The sequence below is a fragment of the Schistocerca americana genome, chromosome 1 (genome assembly GCF_021461395.2).
Source record: "Schistocerca americana isolate TAMUIC-IGC-003095 chromosome 1, iqSchAmer2.1, whole genome shotgun sequence".
Lineage (NCBI taxonomy): Eukaryota > Metazoa > Arthropoda > Insecta > Orthoptera > Acrididae > Schistocerca > Schistocerca americana.
In genome coordinates this window covers 1,055,495,122-1,055,514,078 of record NC_060119.1, presented here as the reverse complement: position 1 = coordinate 1,055,514,078, position 18,957 = coordinate 1,055,495,122, and the positions used below count along the sequence as shown (strand labels likewise).

General features: G+C 38.6%; 1 protein-coding gene across 1 annotated transcript in view; it reads left to right on the top strand.

Moving 5' to 3' along the window:
* Positions 1 to 1,948: 1,948 nt before the first annotated feature.
* The window catches only part of LOC124617184, a 79,063-nt gene continuing 62,054 nt past the window's right edge, over positions 1,949 to 18,957 (top strand). The window contains exon 1 of the mRNA XM_047145244.1: positions 1,949 to 2,076. Within this exon, the coding sequence (XP_047001200.1) occupies positions 2,037 to 2,076 (40 nt within the window). The 5' untranslated portion in view covers positions 1,949 to 2,036. The remainder of the gene's footprint in view (positions 2,077 to 18,957) is intronic.

The window sequence follows — 18,957 nt, the reverse complement described above, 5'->3', positions numbered from 1 at the left end:
TGTCACTCCCTGCAAGTGCTTGAAGTGCAAATTCTCTCCACTTAATTACTAGTGCTCAGGAAGGAGATTAACAAAATGAATGACACAAAGATTATGGCTAATCCCACCACACTGCGACTGGCTGTGCGGCTACCACCTTTCAGGCTACAGAATCCTTTTGTGGTTTGTACAGGTGAAGACTAACTTTTTTCCACTTTGGAAATTCGGCGGACGCTACCAAATTTCCACTGGTAGTAAGACAATTAGACCATTTCTTTTGCTGGCGCCAGCAGACAGTATTTCAATGGAAATTTAGCCTTCATTTTGTGCTGCACTGGGTATCACGATTCAACTGTCGACCATGGGCGGCAATTTGATTCCGTTCTGTTCGCCCAACTCTGAATGTTGCGTCACAGTCAACCACGAAACGTCAACCTACCCCACCCGACCAGCGACGAGATGACTGAGAGAGATGCCATCACTCACTTAAGGCAGCAGTGATGTGCCATGGCACCGAGTGGACTAAGGCCCTTCCCTGATACTGCTGGGCCTCAGGACTTAGATGTTTCATTGCTTGAACTACCGTATGGCGAGACATTCCTTCTACCAAGTGAACTTGTGGACTCAACACTCTGTCATCTCTGGATGAGAAGATCAAACGACTTTGTCCGTCAACTCAGAGACCATGTAACCCAGATCCGTTCTCCCTATCCTTCCAGACACGGAACACCAGCAAAAAACACAAGACCCGGCAACGTTTTCATTTTCCGGCCCTCTTTCAGGATTGCGCTTCGCTTCCACAAGGGGGGGGGGGGGGGGGACTGATGCAGCGACCGACCGTCTGACCGTCTGCCGTTAAGTAGTGTTGTGTCATACGCACCGTGTGCGTGTGCTTGCAAATGTTGCACTGTCAAACATTTCGCATCAAGCACCAGAGGCTTTGTGTTTTATATTTGTGTTATGGTTTTGTTTATTCTCAGAGTTATGCTTTCTATGTTTGTGTATCTTCCGTGCCTATCTGTTCATGCATAGTTATAGTATAACTTGTAGGTACTTTTGCTTCCAGATTAATGTTGAGTTGTTAGCTTGTATTCTCAGAACCTACTATTTTTCTTCGCCGTCTCTCCTGTGACCGCCGGCCGCTGTGACCGAGCGGTTCTAGGCGCTTCAGTCTGGAACCGCGCGACCGCTACGTCGCAGGTTCGAATCCTGCCTCGGGATGGATCTGTGTGATGTCCTTACGTTAGTTAGGTTTCAGTAGTTCTAAGTTCTAGGGGACTGATGACCTCGATGTTAAGTCCCATTGTGCTCGGAGCCGTTTGAACCATTTCTCCTGTGACCGCATTCGATAAAGTTTGTCACTGGTTGCACGGGAGATTTTACCGTGTAGCCCAGTTTGCCGTACTGACATATGTGCAGGATTAAATTGTCGAACGACACTCTACCCGTCTTGTACCGACATCTTCGTGTTTCATTTTATAAAATACAAATCCCATAGCATACATCTATAACAACCATTACAAATGACCTGCATGGAGCTCTTGTTGCCTCTATTACCTTCGTTTCCCTGCCGTCATCGACTCATCAGTATTACGCAGCCTCATGTCATGAATAGATTGACCATCAATATCATCGTATTTTGTATATGTAAATCTCATGTAAACCTCAATTAATATTGTAAATATTCGTAATAATCTTTTTTTTTAATTGTGTAGGCTGATGTGCGTTGATACGGTTGCTAAAAGTGTCCGTCGCTGTGTGGGAAGAATGAAACAACAAAAATTGGGTATTCCGATTTTAACTCTTGCCCTGAGAAACATTGGGCTTACAAAACCAGGCATTGAGATCTATGAATCAATAATTCAAATCACATGAAATGAAATTGCTATAATTTCATCTCGGAGCTGTCGACTTTGTTCTCATACGCAACATGTTATAATCTTTGCCACAGCATTATCTTTGCGTATTACCTTAATTGTAAACAATCATAGTTGTCTAATGATGCTTGTTTTTAGTTGTAATGTCATTCGGTGAAGTTTATTTTTATTTTTTGGATCATGTGGAAGTGCCATAAATGTGGAAAACCCGTGTACTTTGGTGAGTGGAGCTCTGCATCACACCAATTTTGTACGAAATTTTGTGTGTTTGACAAGTACATAAGCGTCTTCGCGGACCTGTCAGTTATCCTACCTGTCAGACTATGTAACACTCGTACAATTGTGCGTCAGTTGCACAGATTGCTTCTTTGACTCGAATTTATGACTTTTGAATGAAATCATATAAATCTATATTTAAAATAGGTCTTTCTGCCATGGCTGCCGTAAATTCACTACGCCCACGTAATGTTTTCTGCCACTTGCCGTATCGATGTCTTGCCAAAGTGGGCCAGCTGACTGCAGAAAGGAATATGAGTTATGGTGTAGCGGGTCTCCAAAGCAATTTACTATGAATGTATGAATAAAGATGTAAGATAGGTGTTAAACACAGCTGATATTCCTTATCTCAGTTTTGAGTTCTTCTCAACATTTCGGCAGTCATAAGGGCGTTTTAATAACCTCAAAAGTCCTAAATATTTTTAATTACAAGGAAAAATACTTTTAATACAGTCCCTTTACAATTATTATTATGTTAAAATTGTTCACTTCCTTATACTGATAGTTATAAGTAGCTTACAGAACGAAAAATGATCACTAACTGCTCGGTATTACAAAGAATGGTTTCCTCTCACAGTATACAAGCAGTGTTGAGTTTCACGATTTTTGTGACAGTAATGTGAAATTATTTCATAGCTAATTACGTTCGTGCACTCAGATGTTGATGAAATTTCGCGGCCTGTTGACCTTAAACAGTTTCAGTGACATATGCGTGGATCATGTATTTCATAGCTTTTGCAAGAGGAAAGATGTGATATCGCACTTTGGAACTTCATTTTCAAACAAGTTCCTTTTCTGACGAGTAAATGAATGATTACTAAGTTTAGCTAAAAATGTTGCGTCTTTAGAATACCAATGCTTTTATATTTATTTCGTCATGTTCTGTGTCACACAGCTACACTTTCTTGGCAGTTTTGAGAAACTGTATTGAGTACTGTCTTTTTATGCTTCCCTGTAATAGTAGCAGTGAAACTCTTGTAGGGGATTCCTTGATATGCTCTGCTTGTGTTGAAGACCAAAACCTACGCTTTTGTTTAGTTTGTGATATGTGCATTAGATCTGGTGGCTTTTGTTGTGATTCCTTTTATTTCTTCATTCATGAAATGGTAATTATTGGGTCAGCATGTCTAGATATCTGGTATTGCCAACACACAAGATTTTATGCTAGCAAGAGCAATTCATAGCCATCAGCACCCCTACCTCCTGCTCATTATTACTGATTTGTAGTTAACATCTTGTTATGTCATATTTATTAGTATTATTATTGTTATTATTTGCAGAACATGATTTTGTATGCATTTTCAACTTCTCGAAGCGTAATGAATAGTCCATTAAATTTTGGGCTTGAGTTTGTATATTACTATGTGTAGAAGAAAAGACAGCAGACAATTAGGGGAACACTCATACTTTTGGAGTTTAGTCCAAAATTACAATTGTTCAGAAAAGGCTGTCTTCTTTGCCAGCTTTTAGGTGATTATATCTAGTCCTTTTATCTCCCGTGGGAGTAGTCATTAGCCAATTAGTATTCAGTTAATACATTGAAAGGTCTGTACAGACTGTTGTATGCAGTGTAAGAAATGTTGGATCATTTTAGTGCTTGAAAAAATGACCCTATTGTAGAGGAGAAGTAGGGATGACCAATTTGAAACCACCTCGATTTTTGTAAGTGCTTTCTGAGAAGGCACAGGTAATCCAATGTGTGAAAGAAGTGCCGTATTGGTTATTTGTTTGTAGTCCTTGTCATTTAGCAATCGTTGAAGAGATTGAAGGTATTCATAAGAGAGCTACACAGCCTGTGATTCAATCCAGTTCAGTTTATTAGCATAATAATGCAGAATTTGTTGTAGGTGATAGTACATTTATTTATCACACCCATTTATACATTCATTTATCCAGTGATGATATGGATATGTCTTTATAATAAAATAAAAATAAGTAGCTACAAAATATGCATAAACATAGAATGCAACATGTGTAAGTATGCTTTAAGAGTATAGGACAGGTGGTAGGCAATGACTTTGGTTAAAGAGCCATACGAACATTTGCCTGAAGTGACTTAGGAACCCTTAAATCAGGATGGCCAGACAGGCCAAGCTCCATCCTCCCAAATGTAAGGTCAGCATCTTAACACCAGTTGGTTCCTAATGTTGTACAGTGTTCTTTGATATAGGAAACACTTTTGTGATTAGGCCTATATATAAGTAAATAAAATGTTCTTATGTTCTACATGAAACAACAATCAAAATATAAATTAGCATAATAATAAGTTTTATTATATTTTTGCAAATACAGTAATTTTTAAAATAATCACTTCAGTTCCCTATGATGAAGCAAATGAGCCACTCTGCTTTGAATGCTGAGGCTTCATCTATTTTTTGATACCACAACACTATTGCTAATTAACATTTTTTGAGTTTTTTTAAAATGTGGAATTCTGATAGTTTTGTATTTCCTCTGGTAATGCACTGTATAGAATATTTGCCTAATAAATAACACTTTTTTAGTAAATGGTTTTTGTGTTTATTTCTCTGTGAACGTCAAGTCATTTTCTTGTTCAATCATCATGCACTTGACTGTTCACCAGAAAATTTCTGATGTGTCTTCAGAAACCGTATTAGATACATGATAGGGTCACAGTTTTAAATTCAATAAAAAAAAGGTCAGGCTCCAGTGCTGAGAGATGATGGCCATGAGTTTACTGGTGTGAATATGTGTGTTTTCTATTTTGGGAGTAGTACTTTCTCTGAGAGCTAAATATTTTAGTAGTCTTGACTCGGTGCCTCCTCTGTGTTGAGAGTAGCAGTCGATCATTTCCTGTCATGTTGAAAAGGATACTTACATGATTCTCTATGTTTAAGAGCCTTGATTGTTCTTATTGCTCTCTATAGAAGTATAAATGAATGTTTAGCCAGGCTGCTATTTCCCCTTTCCCCACAAAAAACCATTATGCCATAACTTAATATTATACAGGTAAGAGTGGCAAGTGGGCCACAACACTGTTTTAGTATCTTGAATGTCATCCAGTCATGCTCTTAAAAAATTAGTGAAATTAGTGGACCTATTTTCACAGTCTTACACTGCCCAAGGACTGTTTGGTTGATTCCTCATTTGTTTCTTGTATGGATGAAGTTTTTTTTTTTTCATTCACAATTAACCTGTTATTCCTAAACCATTTAGTTGCTTCTTCTGTTACTACATTGACTCTTTCCTGTAAGTCATTCATTCATTTAGCAAACAGATTGGTGTCACTGGCAAACAATATTATATCTGGTGCTGATAAATGGATTGGTATGTCATTTATAAATATTAAGAACAGCATTGCTTCTGGAACAGAGTACTGTGGCTCCCAATATACGAGGCGTGTTTTTTAAACTTCTCTCTATTTTTCAACATAGTTGTGAAGTTTGTTCAAACACGTATCATACCTCTCAACCAATTTTAATACCCTCTTCATAAAAACTTGCCGCCTGCTCCGATAACCAAGAGTTCACTGCCATTTTCACGCCGTCGTCATTGTAATGGTTGCCACTGAGGTGTTGTTTGAGATGGAGGAAGAGATGGTAATTGCTTGGCACAAGACCAGGTGGGTGGTCTAAAACTTCCTAATGAAAACTGTCCAATAAATCACAGGTCTGACCTGCAGTGTGAGGTCTTGCATTGTCATTGTCAGCCTGCCGCATCTTTTGTTTTGAATCGCTTTGCATATCTTTCTCAGGGTTTGGCAGTATGTTTCTGCATTGATAGTGGTTCCTCATTGCATGAAGTCGACCAACAAAATGCCATGCCTATCCCAAAACACCGACGCCGTGATTTTGCGCTGGGACTGAGTCTGTTTGGCCTTCACCTTTACAGGCGAGTGTGTGTATCTCCATTCCATGCTCTGTTGCTTCAATTCGGGCGTGATTTGTGAAACCCATGTTTCATCTCCAGTTGCGATCTGTCTCAAGAAGCCTTCACCTTCTTCATGAAATGAGCCGAGAACTTCATCGCACACTCAAATCTTTGATTTTTGTGGTCCTCTGTTAGGAGTTTCGGGACCCAACGGGAGCACAGTTTCCTAAACTTTAGGTGTTCAGAAGCAATGTTGTAAAGCACTGATCTTGACACGTCAGGAAATCCGTTTGAGAGACGTGTTATTGTGAAGCACCTGTTCTCACGAATCCTCATTTCAACTGAAGCCACCAAATCGTCTGTAATCAAAGAAGGGCAACCGGAGCGATCCTCATTGTGGACATTGTCACAGCCTTCTTTGAATTCTCGTACCCACTTACGTACTTTGCTTTCACTCATAACAGTATCACCGTACACTTCACAAATGAATTTCTGCAGCAGACAGGTTCCTTGCTGACAAAAACCATATCACTGAGCGAACCTCACAAGTGGTGGGCGAGTTGATAGTCTTAAACGTTTTGAAAGCACAGAACTGTACAGGTTAGCTACAGAGCTGAAACTGAGCACAGTTGTTCCCGAGGCATGCCGGTACATGACGCGTGCGCTCGTTGCGGTATGCACATGAACTACTAGTGTCTACAACAAAACGGACCTTACTGAAAAAACACTCCACATATGACATAATTTTATGTGATGAGTGAACTACATGTTCAGTTACATTAGTGTAACTACCACCTATGTACAGTGTCACCATACAGTAACCACGTACAGTTGGCAGCACTAGCGGTGGTGTGTGTGTATATAAAGCATGCCAGATGGACATGGAAAACAGTGCAGTTGTTGTTGTAAAATGGAAACAGAGTGCTTTATCTGATGTCTGAAAGGCATGATCATAGGCTTTTGGGCCAATGGCGAAAGCATTTCCAAAACAACTAAGTCTGTAAACTGTTGGCATGTTGCCATGGTTAAAGTATACCACACTTTGCAAAATTGTGCTAACCAAAACTGGAACTGAGGCAACTGTGGTGTGCCACGGGCAATAGATGACAGCAATGAACGATAGCTGTGGAGGGATGTACAGGTGAGTAGATGTGCAACTGTAGAGCAACTGACTGCCCAGATGAACCAAGGGGCTACCAATAGTGTCGTCTCAGTGACTGTTTTTCAAACGACATTGCTTCTTATGAGCCTCTACAGTGGGCATCTGGTTGAAGTACCCATGCTGACTGCTGTTCATCGGTGATAAAGGCTGGAATTTACATGCCAATACCTCAACCGGATGTCCACTGAGTGGTGGCCTTTTCAGATGAATCATGTTTTATGCTCCATCGGACAGATGGTCGTTGGTGTGTACAGCATGAAATGTCTGAAAGCAAATACCCTGTAAAAATTATTGGAAGGGTCCAGGTTGGAGGAGATAGTATTATGCTCTGGGGAATGTTTTTGTGGCATTCTCTGGAAGGTACAATGGATGAGCACAAGTATACATCTATCTGTTGCTACTGTGTCCAACCCTACATGCAGTATGTTTTTCCTCAGAACCATGGCATGTACCAGCAGGACAATGCAAAGTGTCACACAGCTGGCAGTGTAGATGCATTGTTTGAAGAGCAGCAGGATGAGTTTACCATTCACTCCTGGCCACCAAACTCCTTGGATTTAAACTTGAGAATATGTGTGACAACCTTGATTGGGGTGTTTGTCCCGTGGATACCCAGTCGAGAAATCTAGCACAGCTGGCCATGGCACTGGAGTTGGCGTGGCCCCACGTTTCTTTCAGTACCTTCCAGAACCTCATTGACTCTCTTCATACATGGTTCACTTTGGTTCACACTTTAAAATGAGGTTATTCAGGCTTTTGAAAGGTGGTCACATTAATGTGACTGGACAATGTATATCTGTACATTTTATCTGATCCCATGATATCAACCAAATGGATGGTATTTGAACCAGCTGTGTACCACTCCACAGAACTGTACAGGTTAGCGACAGAGCTGAAACCGAGCACAGCTGTTCCCGAGGCATGCCGGTACATGATGCATGCGCTCGTTTATGGTCAGTGACATCAAATGTGTTACATAGATCTAAGCAGACCACAATTTAATTCATTGTTATCTATGAAATTAATGACAATTTGTAAAAAGTGATAGATGGCTATGTCGTTTGACTTATTTTTCTCAAAATCTGTTCTTCATTAACCAGTAATTGCCTTTTTTTTTTTTTTTTTCCTGGTATGATTCCTATACTAAACGAAACATAAATGGTATTGGCAAGATGGAAATCTGTGTTTCTTACACTGTTGTTTTATGACTTTGCCTGGAATCTAACCACTGCCCCAAGACATTTTATTTTTTATTTTCAGTGTGATTATAGCATCTTGTACCTTCAATACAGTTGTAGGATAGAGTGAGTCACTTGTGTTGGAACTACATTTATTTTGAACTTTGTTTATTGCTATATTTATGTAATAATTGTTGAATGTCTTGGCTATCTACAGTGGGTCCTTACCTTCAATTCTACTAATAACTTTTTGGTCTATATTCTTATCTACTATGATACTTCCCGGGTTGATTTTATTTTATTACTATCTTTCCTGATATATGAATCATTATCAAGCTTTCCAGCTGCTGTTTTAACTTTCTTATACAGTTTTCTGTAAATTTCACATTTAATTTCAACATGTCAGTCTTATTGGCACGCTTGTTTATTTTTTGTTAGTGTCACCTGATTTTCTTATTCCCTGGGGTACCCAAGTGTTTGCATTAATTTTAGTTTAGACCAGTGTATTGAATTGAAATTGGTGCATCCTTATAACATTTCAAGAAATGATCTTTTTTTATCTACATCACAGCCTAATTCCATGGTCTAATTTATATTTTTCAATGTGTGATTAAAAATCCATATGCTGCCATTATTACTAAATTTTCTCTCTCCCTATTTATCACTGATCACTGGATTCTTATTGCATATAATATTTAAACTCAGTGTGACTGCCTTATAGTCAGAGAACTCAGTGTCTGTTATTACAGTGATATACTATCATTTGTTCTCGTTGACATATAATTTGTCAATTGTTGTTTCAGACCCATTTATACATGTAGTGTCTTCATGTACAGTTCCTGTCATAAGACAAGAATCAGTTGATCGGTTGTTCAATACAGATAATTTTATTATTAAAATGTCGAAGAACAGTTGTATCCTGCGGCTGATATTTAAGTTAATTTAGCGGCATTTCGAGGTTTTGCAGGAAAATTACCTGATAATGACACACACACACACACACACACACACACACACACACACACACACACACACACAAATGATCATTTTAAGTAACTCAAAGATTCACTATCCAAAAATTTTTTCCTCACATTTTTTTATTTAATTTCTTTGGAATGAAGCCATGCCCTTACATATTTGCATGTTCCACCTCTTTTATCATTAATTATGCAAAACTTACTTATCATTTCAAACTCTTGAATCATAGTAGTACATGATTGTATCTATTTTAGCCAGTGTTTGTTTATATATGTGACTTCAAAGAGTGCAGAAGAGTGGACAGAATTTCAGGGTACTCTCTTGCTCTTGGGATGGAAACTGCCACCAAAGGTGGATGAATCAGCAATGGTCAGTGGTGTGAGCATGCAGAAGACAGTGGAAACCATTGCATTAAAGATGTGTAAGGTGTATCCACAGGTCACGTGGCCTGTAATTGAAAAAGTGTGATGATGACCCCTCTATTGGCAGAAGGTTCTGAATTAGTCCCCCATTCTGATCTCCAGGAAGGGACTGCCAAGGGGGAGGTGACCATGAGAAAAAGATTGATAACCAATGAAAGGGCAACATTCTATGGTGTGTGAGAAATTTGAATGTGCTAAGGAAGCTGGAAGACATGAAAAGGGAAATGCTAAGGCTCAATCTTAATATAGTGGAGGATAAGGGAAGTGAAATGGAAAGATGATGAGCATTTCTGATCTGATGAATATCAACAGCAGGAGAAACTGATATAACAAGAGCTGACTTCATTATGAGTAAGAAGGTATGGCAAACTGCGCGTTGTTGTGAGCAGTTCAGTGGTAGGGTTGTTCTCAGCTGATTCAACAGCAAATTAATGCTGACAACAATAGTTCAGGTACTTATGCTGAAGTCGCAAGCAGAAGATGATGTGATAGAGAAAGTGTGTGGGACTATTAAATGGATAATTCAGTATCTAAAGGGGGATAAAACTCCAGTAGTCTTGGGAGACTGGAATACTATTCTAGAGGAAGGAATAGAAAAGAACATGAGCTTCGTAGTAGGGATGAGAGAGGAGAAAAACTGAGTTCTGCAGTAGATTTCAGTTAGTAATAGCAAGTTCACTGTTAAAAATCACAAAAGCCTGAAGTATATGTGGAAAAAGCCCAGAGACACAAGAAGATTCCAGCTGGATTAAATCATCATCAAACAGAGGTTCTGAAATCAGATGTTCATTTATAAGGCATACCCATGAGCAGAATTAGACTCAGATCACAATTTACTAATGATAAAGAGTAGGCTGAAGTTTAAGAGAATCGTATGGAAGAATCAGTGTACAAGGAAATGGCATACTGAAGTACTAAGAAAGGATGAGATGCATTTGAAGTCTTGAGTTCACCAATCTGTCCACATTTTTGGCAAGCCCAGTTACTGTTTGTACTGAGATTGAACAGCTTCCAGGTGCTGTCTGTGTCTGACACTGTCCCTCAGCCAGATGCAGTTGCTTGTCCTGTTTCAGAGGGAAACTCTCAGCCTGCAAGATCTGGGCGATCAGAAGGTTGGGATTATTTGTAGGTGGGAGCTCCAGTGTAGGTACGTTGTGAGGCCCCATAGGAAGATTGCTGCCAAGGAGTGGAAGAAAGCTGATGTGTACTCTGGGTGCATACCGGGTGGAGTCATTCCAGGTGTAGAAACGGTCCTTCCAGATCCCATGAAGAGCACAGGGCGCAGCCAGCTGCAGGTGGTGGCTCACACCAGTACTAATGATGTGTGTTACTTTGGATCAGAGGAGATTCTCTCTGGTTTCAAGCAGCTAACAGAACTGTTAAAGGCTGGCTGCCAGTCTTGGTTGTGAGATGAAACCAGGGCTCACAATTTGCAGCGTAGTCAACAGGACCAATTGCGTAACTCTGCTACAGAGCCGAGTAGAGGGTCTGAATCAGAGGCTTAGATGGTTCTGTGACCGTGTAGGCTGCAAAGTCCTTGACTTGCGCCATGGGGTGGTTGGTTTTCAGGTTCCACTGAATTTATCAGGAGTTGACTACAAGTAGGAGGCAGCTGCATGGGTATCAAGGGCTGTGTCATGTGGACTGGGTGGTTTTTTAGATTAGAGGGTCTCAGGGAAATACAAAAAGGGCTTCAGTCTCAAAGTGTGCCTCGTGAACATAGAAAGAATACAGATACAAAATCATTGGTATAACAGTTGTAAATTGTCATAGTTGTGTTGGGAAAGTACCAGTGCTCCAAGCGCTAATAGAAAGGAGCGATGCTCAAATTGTTATAGGCACTGAAAGTTGGTGGCTAAAGCCAGAGATAAGTTCAGCTGAAAATTTTATGAAGAATTTAACAGTGTTCCGAAAGGATAGGGTAAACACAGTTGGTGGTGGCATGTTCATTGATGTTAGAAGTAGTTAATGTTGTAGCGATATTGAAGCAGATAGTTCCCGTGAGTCAGTATAGGCAGGGGTCATTCTTTGCAACCGTAATAAAATAGTAATTCGATCTTTTTACCGACCTCCTGACCCAGATGATATAATTGCTGAAAGATTCAAAGAAAACTTCAGTTTAATTTCAAATATACACCCAACACATACAGTTATAGTTGGTGGTGACTTTAATTTAACTTGCTTTGTTGGCGAAAATACATGTATAAATGTAGAGGTATGCATAAAACATCATCCAAAATTGTGCTAAATGCGTTCTATGAAAATTATTTTGAGCAATTAATTCATGAACCCATGCGAATAGTAAACTGTTGTGAAAACACACTTGAGCTATTAGCAACAAATAATCCTGAGCTAATAATGAGCATCAAACCGGATACATGATTAGTGAACTCAGGGCTGTCATAGCAAGATTGAATATTGTAACTCCAAAAATAAATTAAAAATATACCTTAAAAAAAAAAAAAAAAAAAAAAAAAAAAAAAAAAAAAAAAAAAAAAAACACTTCACTTTACACCATCCCGAGAGACAATCTCCTCTCCTTCAAAATTAAGTGTAAGTGTTGATCAGAAGTGGCTTGAGATCAGAGAAATAGTATTGACAGCAATTGAGAGATTTTTATTAAATAAATTAACAAATGATGGAGCTGATCCCCCTTGGTACACAAAATGGGTCAGAACACTGTTGCAGAAACAATGAAAACAACTTGCCAAATTCAAACGAATGCAAAATCTCCAAGATTGGCAATCTTTTACAGAAGCTTGAAATTTAGCATAGACGTCAATGCAAGATGCTTATAGTAGTTTCCACAATGAAACTTTGTCTCAAAACCTGGCAGAAAATCCAAAGAGATTCTAGTCATATGTAAAGTATGCTAGCGGCAAGACACAGTCAATACCTTCTCTGCATGATGGCAATGGAAATACTATTGACAACAGTGCTGCCAAAGTAGAGTTAATAAACAGAGCATGCCGGAAGATGAAGATGAAGAAGATGAAGTAAATATTCCAGAATTTGTATCGTGAACAGCTGTTAACATGAGTAAATTAGAAGCAAACATCCTTGGAGTAGTGAAGCAAATAAAATCACTTAATAAAAGCAAGTCTTCTGGTCCAGACCGTACACCAAGTAGGTTCCTTTCAGAGTATGCTGATGCAATAGCTCCATACATAACAATCATATACAACTGCTTGCTCGACGGAAGATCTCTACCCAAAGACAGTTCACACCAATATTCAAGAAAGGTAGTAGGCATAATCCACCAAATTACAGGCCCATATCATTAATGTTGATGTACAGCAGGATTTTGTAACATAATGAATTACATCAGAGAGAACGGGTCTGTTGACACACAGTCAGCATGGATTTAGAAAACATCATTCTTGTGAAAAACAATTAGCTCTTTACACACATAAAGTGTTCAGCGCTTTTGACAAGGCTTTTCAAATTGATTCCATATTTCTAGATTTCCAAAAGGATATTGACACTGTACCACAAAGCGGCATGTAGTGAAATGGCATGCTTTTGGAATATCATCTCAGTTATGTGACTGGATTCGTGATTTCCTGTCAGAGAGGCCACAGTTTGTAGTAACTGACAGAAAGTCCTCGAGTAAAACAGAAGTGATTTCTGGCATTACCCAAGGTAGTGTTACAGGCCATCTGCTGTTCCTAATCTATATAAATGATTTAGGAGACAATCTGAACAGCCATCTTTGGTTGTTTGCAGATTATGCTGTTGTTTATTGTCTAGTAAACTCATCTGAAAATCACAATGAATTGCAAAACGATTTAGAAAAGATATCTGAATGGTGCGACAATTGGCAGTTGACCCTAAATAATGAAAATTGTGAGGTCATTCATGTGAGTACTAAAACGAATCTGTTAAACTTCAGTTACAATTAAATAAGTCAAACCTAAAGGCCGTTCATTCAACTAAATATCTAGGAATTGCTATTATGAACAATTTAAATTGCAAAGAACACACAGAAAATGTTGTGGGGGAAGGCAAACCAAAGACTTCATTTTATTGGCAGAACACTTAGAAAATGTAACAGATCTACTAAAGCTACTGCCTCCACTACACTTGTCCATCCTCTTTTGGAGTACTGCTGCGTAGTCTGAGGGTTCCTACCAGATAGGATTTTCAGGATACATTGAGAAAGTTCAAAGAAGTGCAGCATGTTTTCTATTATGCGAAATAGGGGAGAGAGTGTCACTGACATGATACAGGATTTGGGGTGGACACCATTAAAGCAAAGATGTTTTTTGTTGCAGCAGAATCTAAAATTTCAGTCATCAATTTTCTCCTTGGAATGTGAAAATATTTTGTTTATGCCGGCTTACATAGGGAGAAATGATCTTCATAATAAAATAAAGGAAATCAGAGCTGTCGCAGAAAGATATACATGTTCGTTTTTCCCACATGCTGTTTGAGATTGGAATAATAGAGAATTGTTGTGAAGATGGTTTGACGAACCCTTTACCAGGCACTTAAGTGTGACTTACAGTATGTTCGTGTAGATGTAGAAGTTTATCAGATGTGAGGCTATAATGATAAGGAGCAACACAGTAAGCAGTTCGGTTGACAAGAAGTGAACATTTCTAAAAACAGCAATCACAGGTGTTGGAACGGCAAATTTAGGCACAAGAAAAGTAACTTCAAAGAAACCTTGGGTAACAGAAGTAGTACTTCAATTGAGCTATGAAAGAATGATGTACAAAAATGTTCCGGGAAAGACAGGGATGTAGCAGTATAAATCACTTAGGAATGAAATAACTAGGAAGTGCAGGGAAGCCAGGACAAAATAACAGTAGGAAAAAGACAAGAAACAGAAAAAGAGTGCAAGAAACAGAAAGAGAAATATTCGTCAGAAGGACTATTCAGCGTATAGAAAATTCAAAACAATCAGTGTTGAAATACTAAGAAATGGTGGCTACTGTAAGAGTCCAATGGGGATTCCACTGTTAAATGCAGAGGAAAGAGTGGTTGGGTGGAAAGAGTGCACTGAAGGCCTCTATGATAACAGGAATTGACAGGGAAGAGAGAGGGTGTCCAGTATCAGAGTCAGAATTTGAAAGAACTTTGGAAGTCTTAAGATAAAATAGGGTGGAAAGGATAGATACCATTCCATCAGAATTTCTAAAATCATTGGGAGAAATGGCACCAAAACAACGTTGGTATGTAGAATCTATGAGACTGGTGGCATACCATCAGGGTCTCTGAAAAATATCATCCATACACTTCTGAAGATAGCAAGAGCTGATAAGTGCGAGAACTATTGCCCAATCAGCTTAACATCTCATGCATCCATGTTGCTGATGAGAATAATATACAGAAGAACAGAAAAGAAAATTGAGGCTCTCTTAGATGACTGTCAGTTTGGCCTTAGGTAAGTTAAAGGCACCAGAGAAGCAGTCCTGACATTGTGCTTGATGATGGAAGCAAGAGTGAACAAAAATCAAGACACTTTTGCAGCACTTGTTGACCTGCAAGAAATTTATCATCAAAATCGGGGGTCAGTGAGTAGATGACATTAAGGAATTCTGCTAACTTGGAAGCAAAACATCCCATGACAGATGAAGCAATGCAAAAAGACCATACCAGTCCAAGAGAAGACCACTAATATTAAACATAGGTCTTAATTTAAGGAAGAAATTTTTGAGAGTATACATTTGGACCTCAGTATATGATAGTGGATCATGGGCAACAGGAAAACTGGAACACTAGGGAATCAAAGCATTTGAAATGTGGTGCTACAGAAAAATATTAAAAATCAGGTGGACTGATAAGGTAAGGAATGAGGAGATTCTCAGCAGAATCAGCAAAGAATGGGACATATGGAAAACACTGACAAGAAAAGGGGACTGGATTATAGGACACATGTCAAGGCTTCGGGGAACAACTTCCGTGGTGCTAGAGGGAGCTGTAGAGGGCAAAAACTGTAGAGAAAGAACAGAGATTGGAGTACATCTAACAAATAACTGATGACATAGGTTGCATTGCTACTCTGAGATAAGAAAGTTGACAAAGGAGAGGAATTTGTGGCAGGCCACATCGAATTAGTTAGAAGACTGATTGGAAAAAAAAAAAAAAAAAAAAAAAACCACTTTAATTCCTGTTAAATTATCAGTTAGAGACACAGAACTGACTGCCTAAGCCCTGTACATTTTATTAGGTAACTGTTAACAGATTTTTGTGTGCTGACTTTGGTGCATTATTTACCATTCTGTTTGCACGATGCTGCTTGGCAATAAAAACTTGCAGAGATAGGTTTATGGAACTATTTTGCTCGTGGATTGAAAGCTAACACTTCCATCACGTATGATACATATTGTGCAAGGCTCAAGGGTTTCCAGAGCTGTGTAGGTAATAGCTTTCTCCACACTGCTTCTATGAATGGAACAGGGAAAGAAACACAGGCATTAATAAGGAGAAAACAATGGAAAGGAGGCTTTCATTAATAGTAGAATATTGGGCTGGCTCTCAGAACTAGATGAAGAAGTGCATTTTTTGTTCCTTTCAAAAGAATGGCTATGTTTTTCAATATATGAGGTGCGAGTTTCATTTACATCTGTCTCTCTGTCTTCAACAAGATTTTTATGTATTTGGGTAATTTTTCCATCCTTCCTGTGTTTTTCAGTGAGAATGTTTTAAAATTAATTTGCATAGCCTGCAAACAAATCCAAGTTTTACTTTCATCTTCTTTACAACAGACTGCATATGTGCATTACATTGTTTATAGTTTCATCACATTGCCCCTAACGATGTAAATGATATCACAAGGTCCAGAAGCTTACTGCCAATCAAGCAGTTGGATACAGTAGGAGTTTTTCTATTCATAATTTCAATTATCTTGTATTTATTGATATAAAGAGAGTTAGCAAGGGAAAACACCATCTTCTGACACTATCTGGTATATTGGAAACTGAAAAACTGGTGGACTACTAATGTTACAGTTGTTTTTTGGGCATTTGCTATCCAGCTCAGTAAGGTGGGTCCTATCTGTCGAAGATTCTTTCAGCCAACTAAATGTTTTTGAAGAAACATCATATGATTGTTTCTTCATTGTCAGTCAACAGGGAAGTATTGTGTCATAGACCATTTGGAACGTTAGGAAGACTGAATCTACCTGTTTACCGTAATACACTATCTACAAAAAATTGTGTGAAAAATGAAATTAGTTTCATATGTTTAGTTTTTCCTTAATATGCCCCTATTCTTGAAAAGTACCTTATTTTCCTTTATGAATGCCAGAATGTTTGAGTTGACAGTGTGGTGTGGATGAAGTGTAATTGTGTCTTGTTGTTAAGTGGGTATACACTGGACTACAAATGCATTTGGTCACCAGTCAGTCCAACTCCTTTTTTTCTATTGTTGCTTTTTTCAACTCTGACAATGATTTGTTAACGTGAAGCTGCACCATCATTCAGATTGTACATTCAACTATACGTCAGTGGAAGGCAAAGGCACACTAGAGTAGAGTCAGCAGAAGAAGATCCCTGACAACTGGCAGCACTGTAAGAGCTTTTCTACTGCAAAGTGCTTATGGTTGCAGATGAAAACAGTAGTCGCCTTTAGAGTTGCAACAACACTGAGGTGTTGCCATAGAGATGTACAAAAAATCATGTGAAGTAATTGGTTAAGGTAGATGCCTGAAGCAGCTGCACCAAGCCCACTGCAACTGTCGGGGATCTTCTTTTGCTGACTTGACCATGCCTCCAATAGGATTATGCACGATAAAACACTATGTTGGTCAGTCTGGCGTTCAAATTCATGACAACTTTATCTTTCTATGTACAATCCTACAATGAATGAACATTGGTGGTGGTGATCCAGTTATAAATGGAGGTGGTCAGCACTTGTTTCCACTTATGTGGGACTATTTACTGCCTGAGGTGTTCTTGATAAATAGCTAAGAAACTAGTCACAAAATGAAGTGAAATCTAATAGAAGTTCTCTCCGGACCTAGTCCCTCATTCAGTTTGAGTAGCCTAAGTTACTTTTCAACATTCGGAATGTTTATTTCAGCACCTCTCATTTGTGGATATGTGTGTGTGTGTGTGTGTGTGTGTGTGTGTGTGGTGGTTAAACATACATGTGGTGGTGGGATCATTGTGTACACTATTTGGTATGTATTTTTCCAAAGTAAAATTTGTTTAGTGTTTTAGCTGTGACCACGATCTTCTACATTTATTGGATTTGATGTGAATATTAATTCATCGTTATAGAAAAAAATGTTAGTGACTGGTTAGCAGCTGTACCAAAGAGATATACTTTCCTACTTTTTCTTTTTGGTGACATTCATTGCTATAACAGCATCATGTGAGTCCTAATGTGTAGGCAGCACTGATGATACAAACCACTTCCCAGGAATGTTGCTGGGATTTTGGGTCTTCTTGGCGCAATATTTCAGTATTATCAGGTACTTACTGACATACTGAGTTACACAGGGAAAATGCTTCTCCTTGTATATGCTGATCATATGGATGTGCTGATCATATGGATGATCAGTATAGTTCTATACCTTTGAATTTGGGCTGTCGTTGAAGATTCTACAATCTTTGTGTCTTAATGAGCCAGATGGTAGAAACATCCAGCAAGTAATTGAAGTTCACAATATGCAACAAGCAGAATTAGTTCTTTTTGTGGATGACGCTAGTATTTAATCAGTCCAAGTATACATACAGCAACAGAAGACATGATAAACATACCATTGAGTGCTTTTCTGCGAATGTTCTTACCCTCAATTTTAAAGTTTAAATATTCAGTTTTACACACCTAGAGGTACTACAACAGTCATAAGTGTAAGGAAATAGTAAATGGGGTGGAAACTTCGAAATTCTTAAGTGTATATGTTGATGAGGATTTAAACTGGAAAAAGCACATTTTGGAACTCCTAAAACAAGATAGTCAGTCACATTTGCTCTTAAAGTAGTTGCAAATCTTGGGAAGAGACAAATTGGTAAGGTCAAGTATTTAGCATATTTTTATTCAGTAAAGTCATATGGTATAATGTTCTGCAGTAACTCATCTTTAAGAAAAGAGGTCTTCATTGCTCAAAAATATGCTGAAGTGTAATATGTGGTGCTCATCCACAATCATCTTACAGATACCTGTTTAAGGAATTAGGCTGTTGAGTACTGCTTCACAGTATATTTACTTGCTCATGAAGTTTGTTGTAAATAATCCACTACTCATTCCACATAATTACAATTTGTCCTGCAAATGATCCATCGAACATGAAATCAACCAAA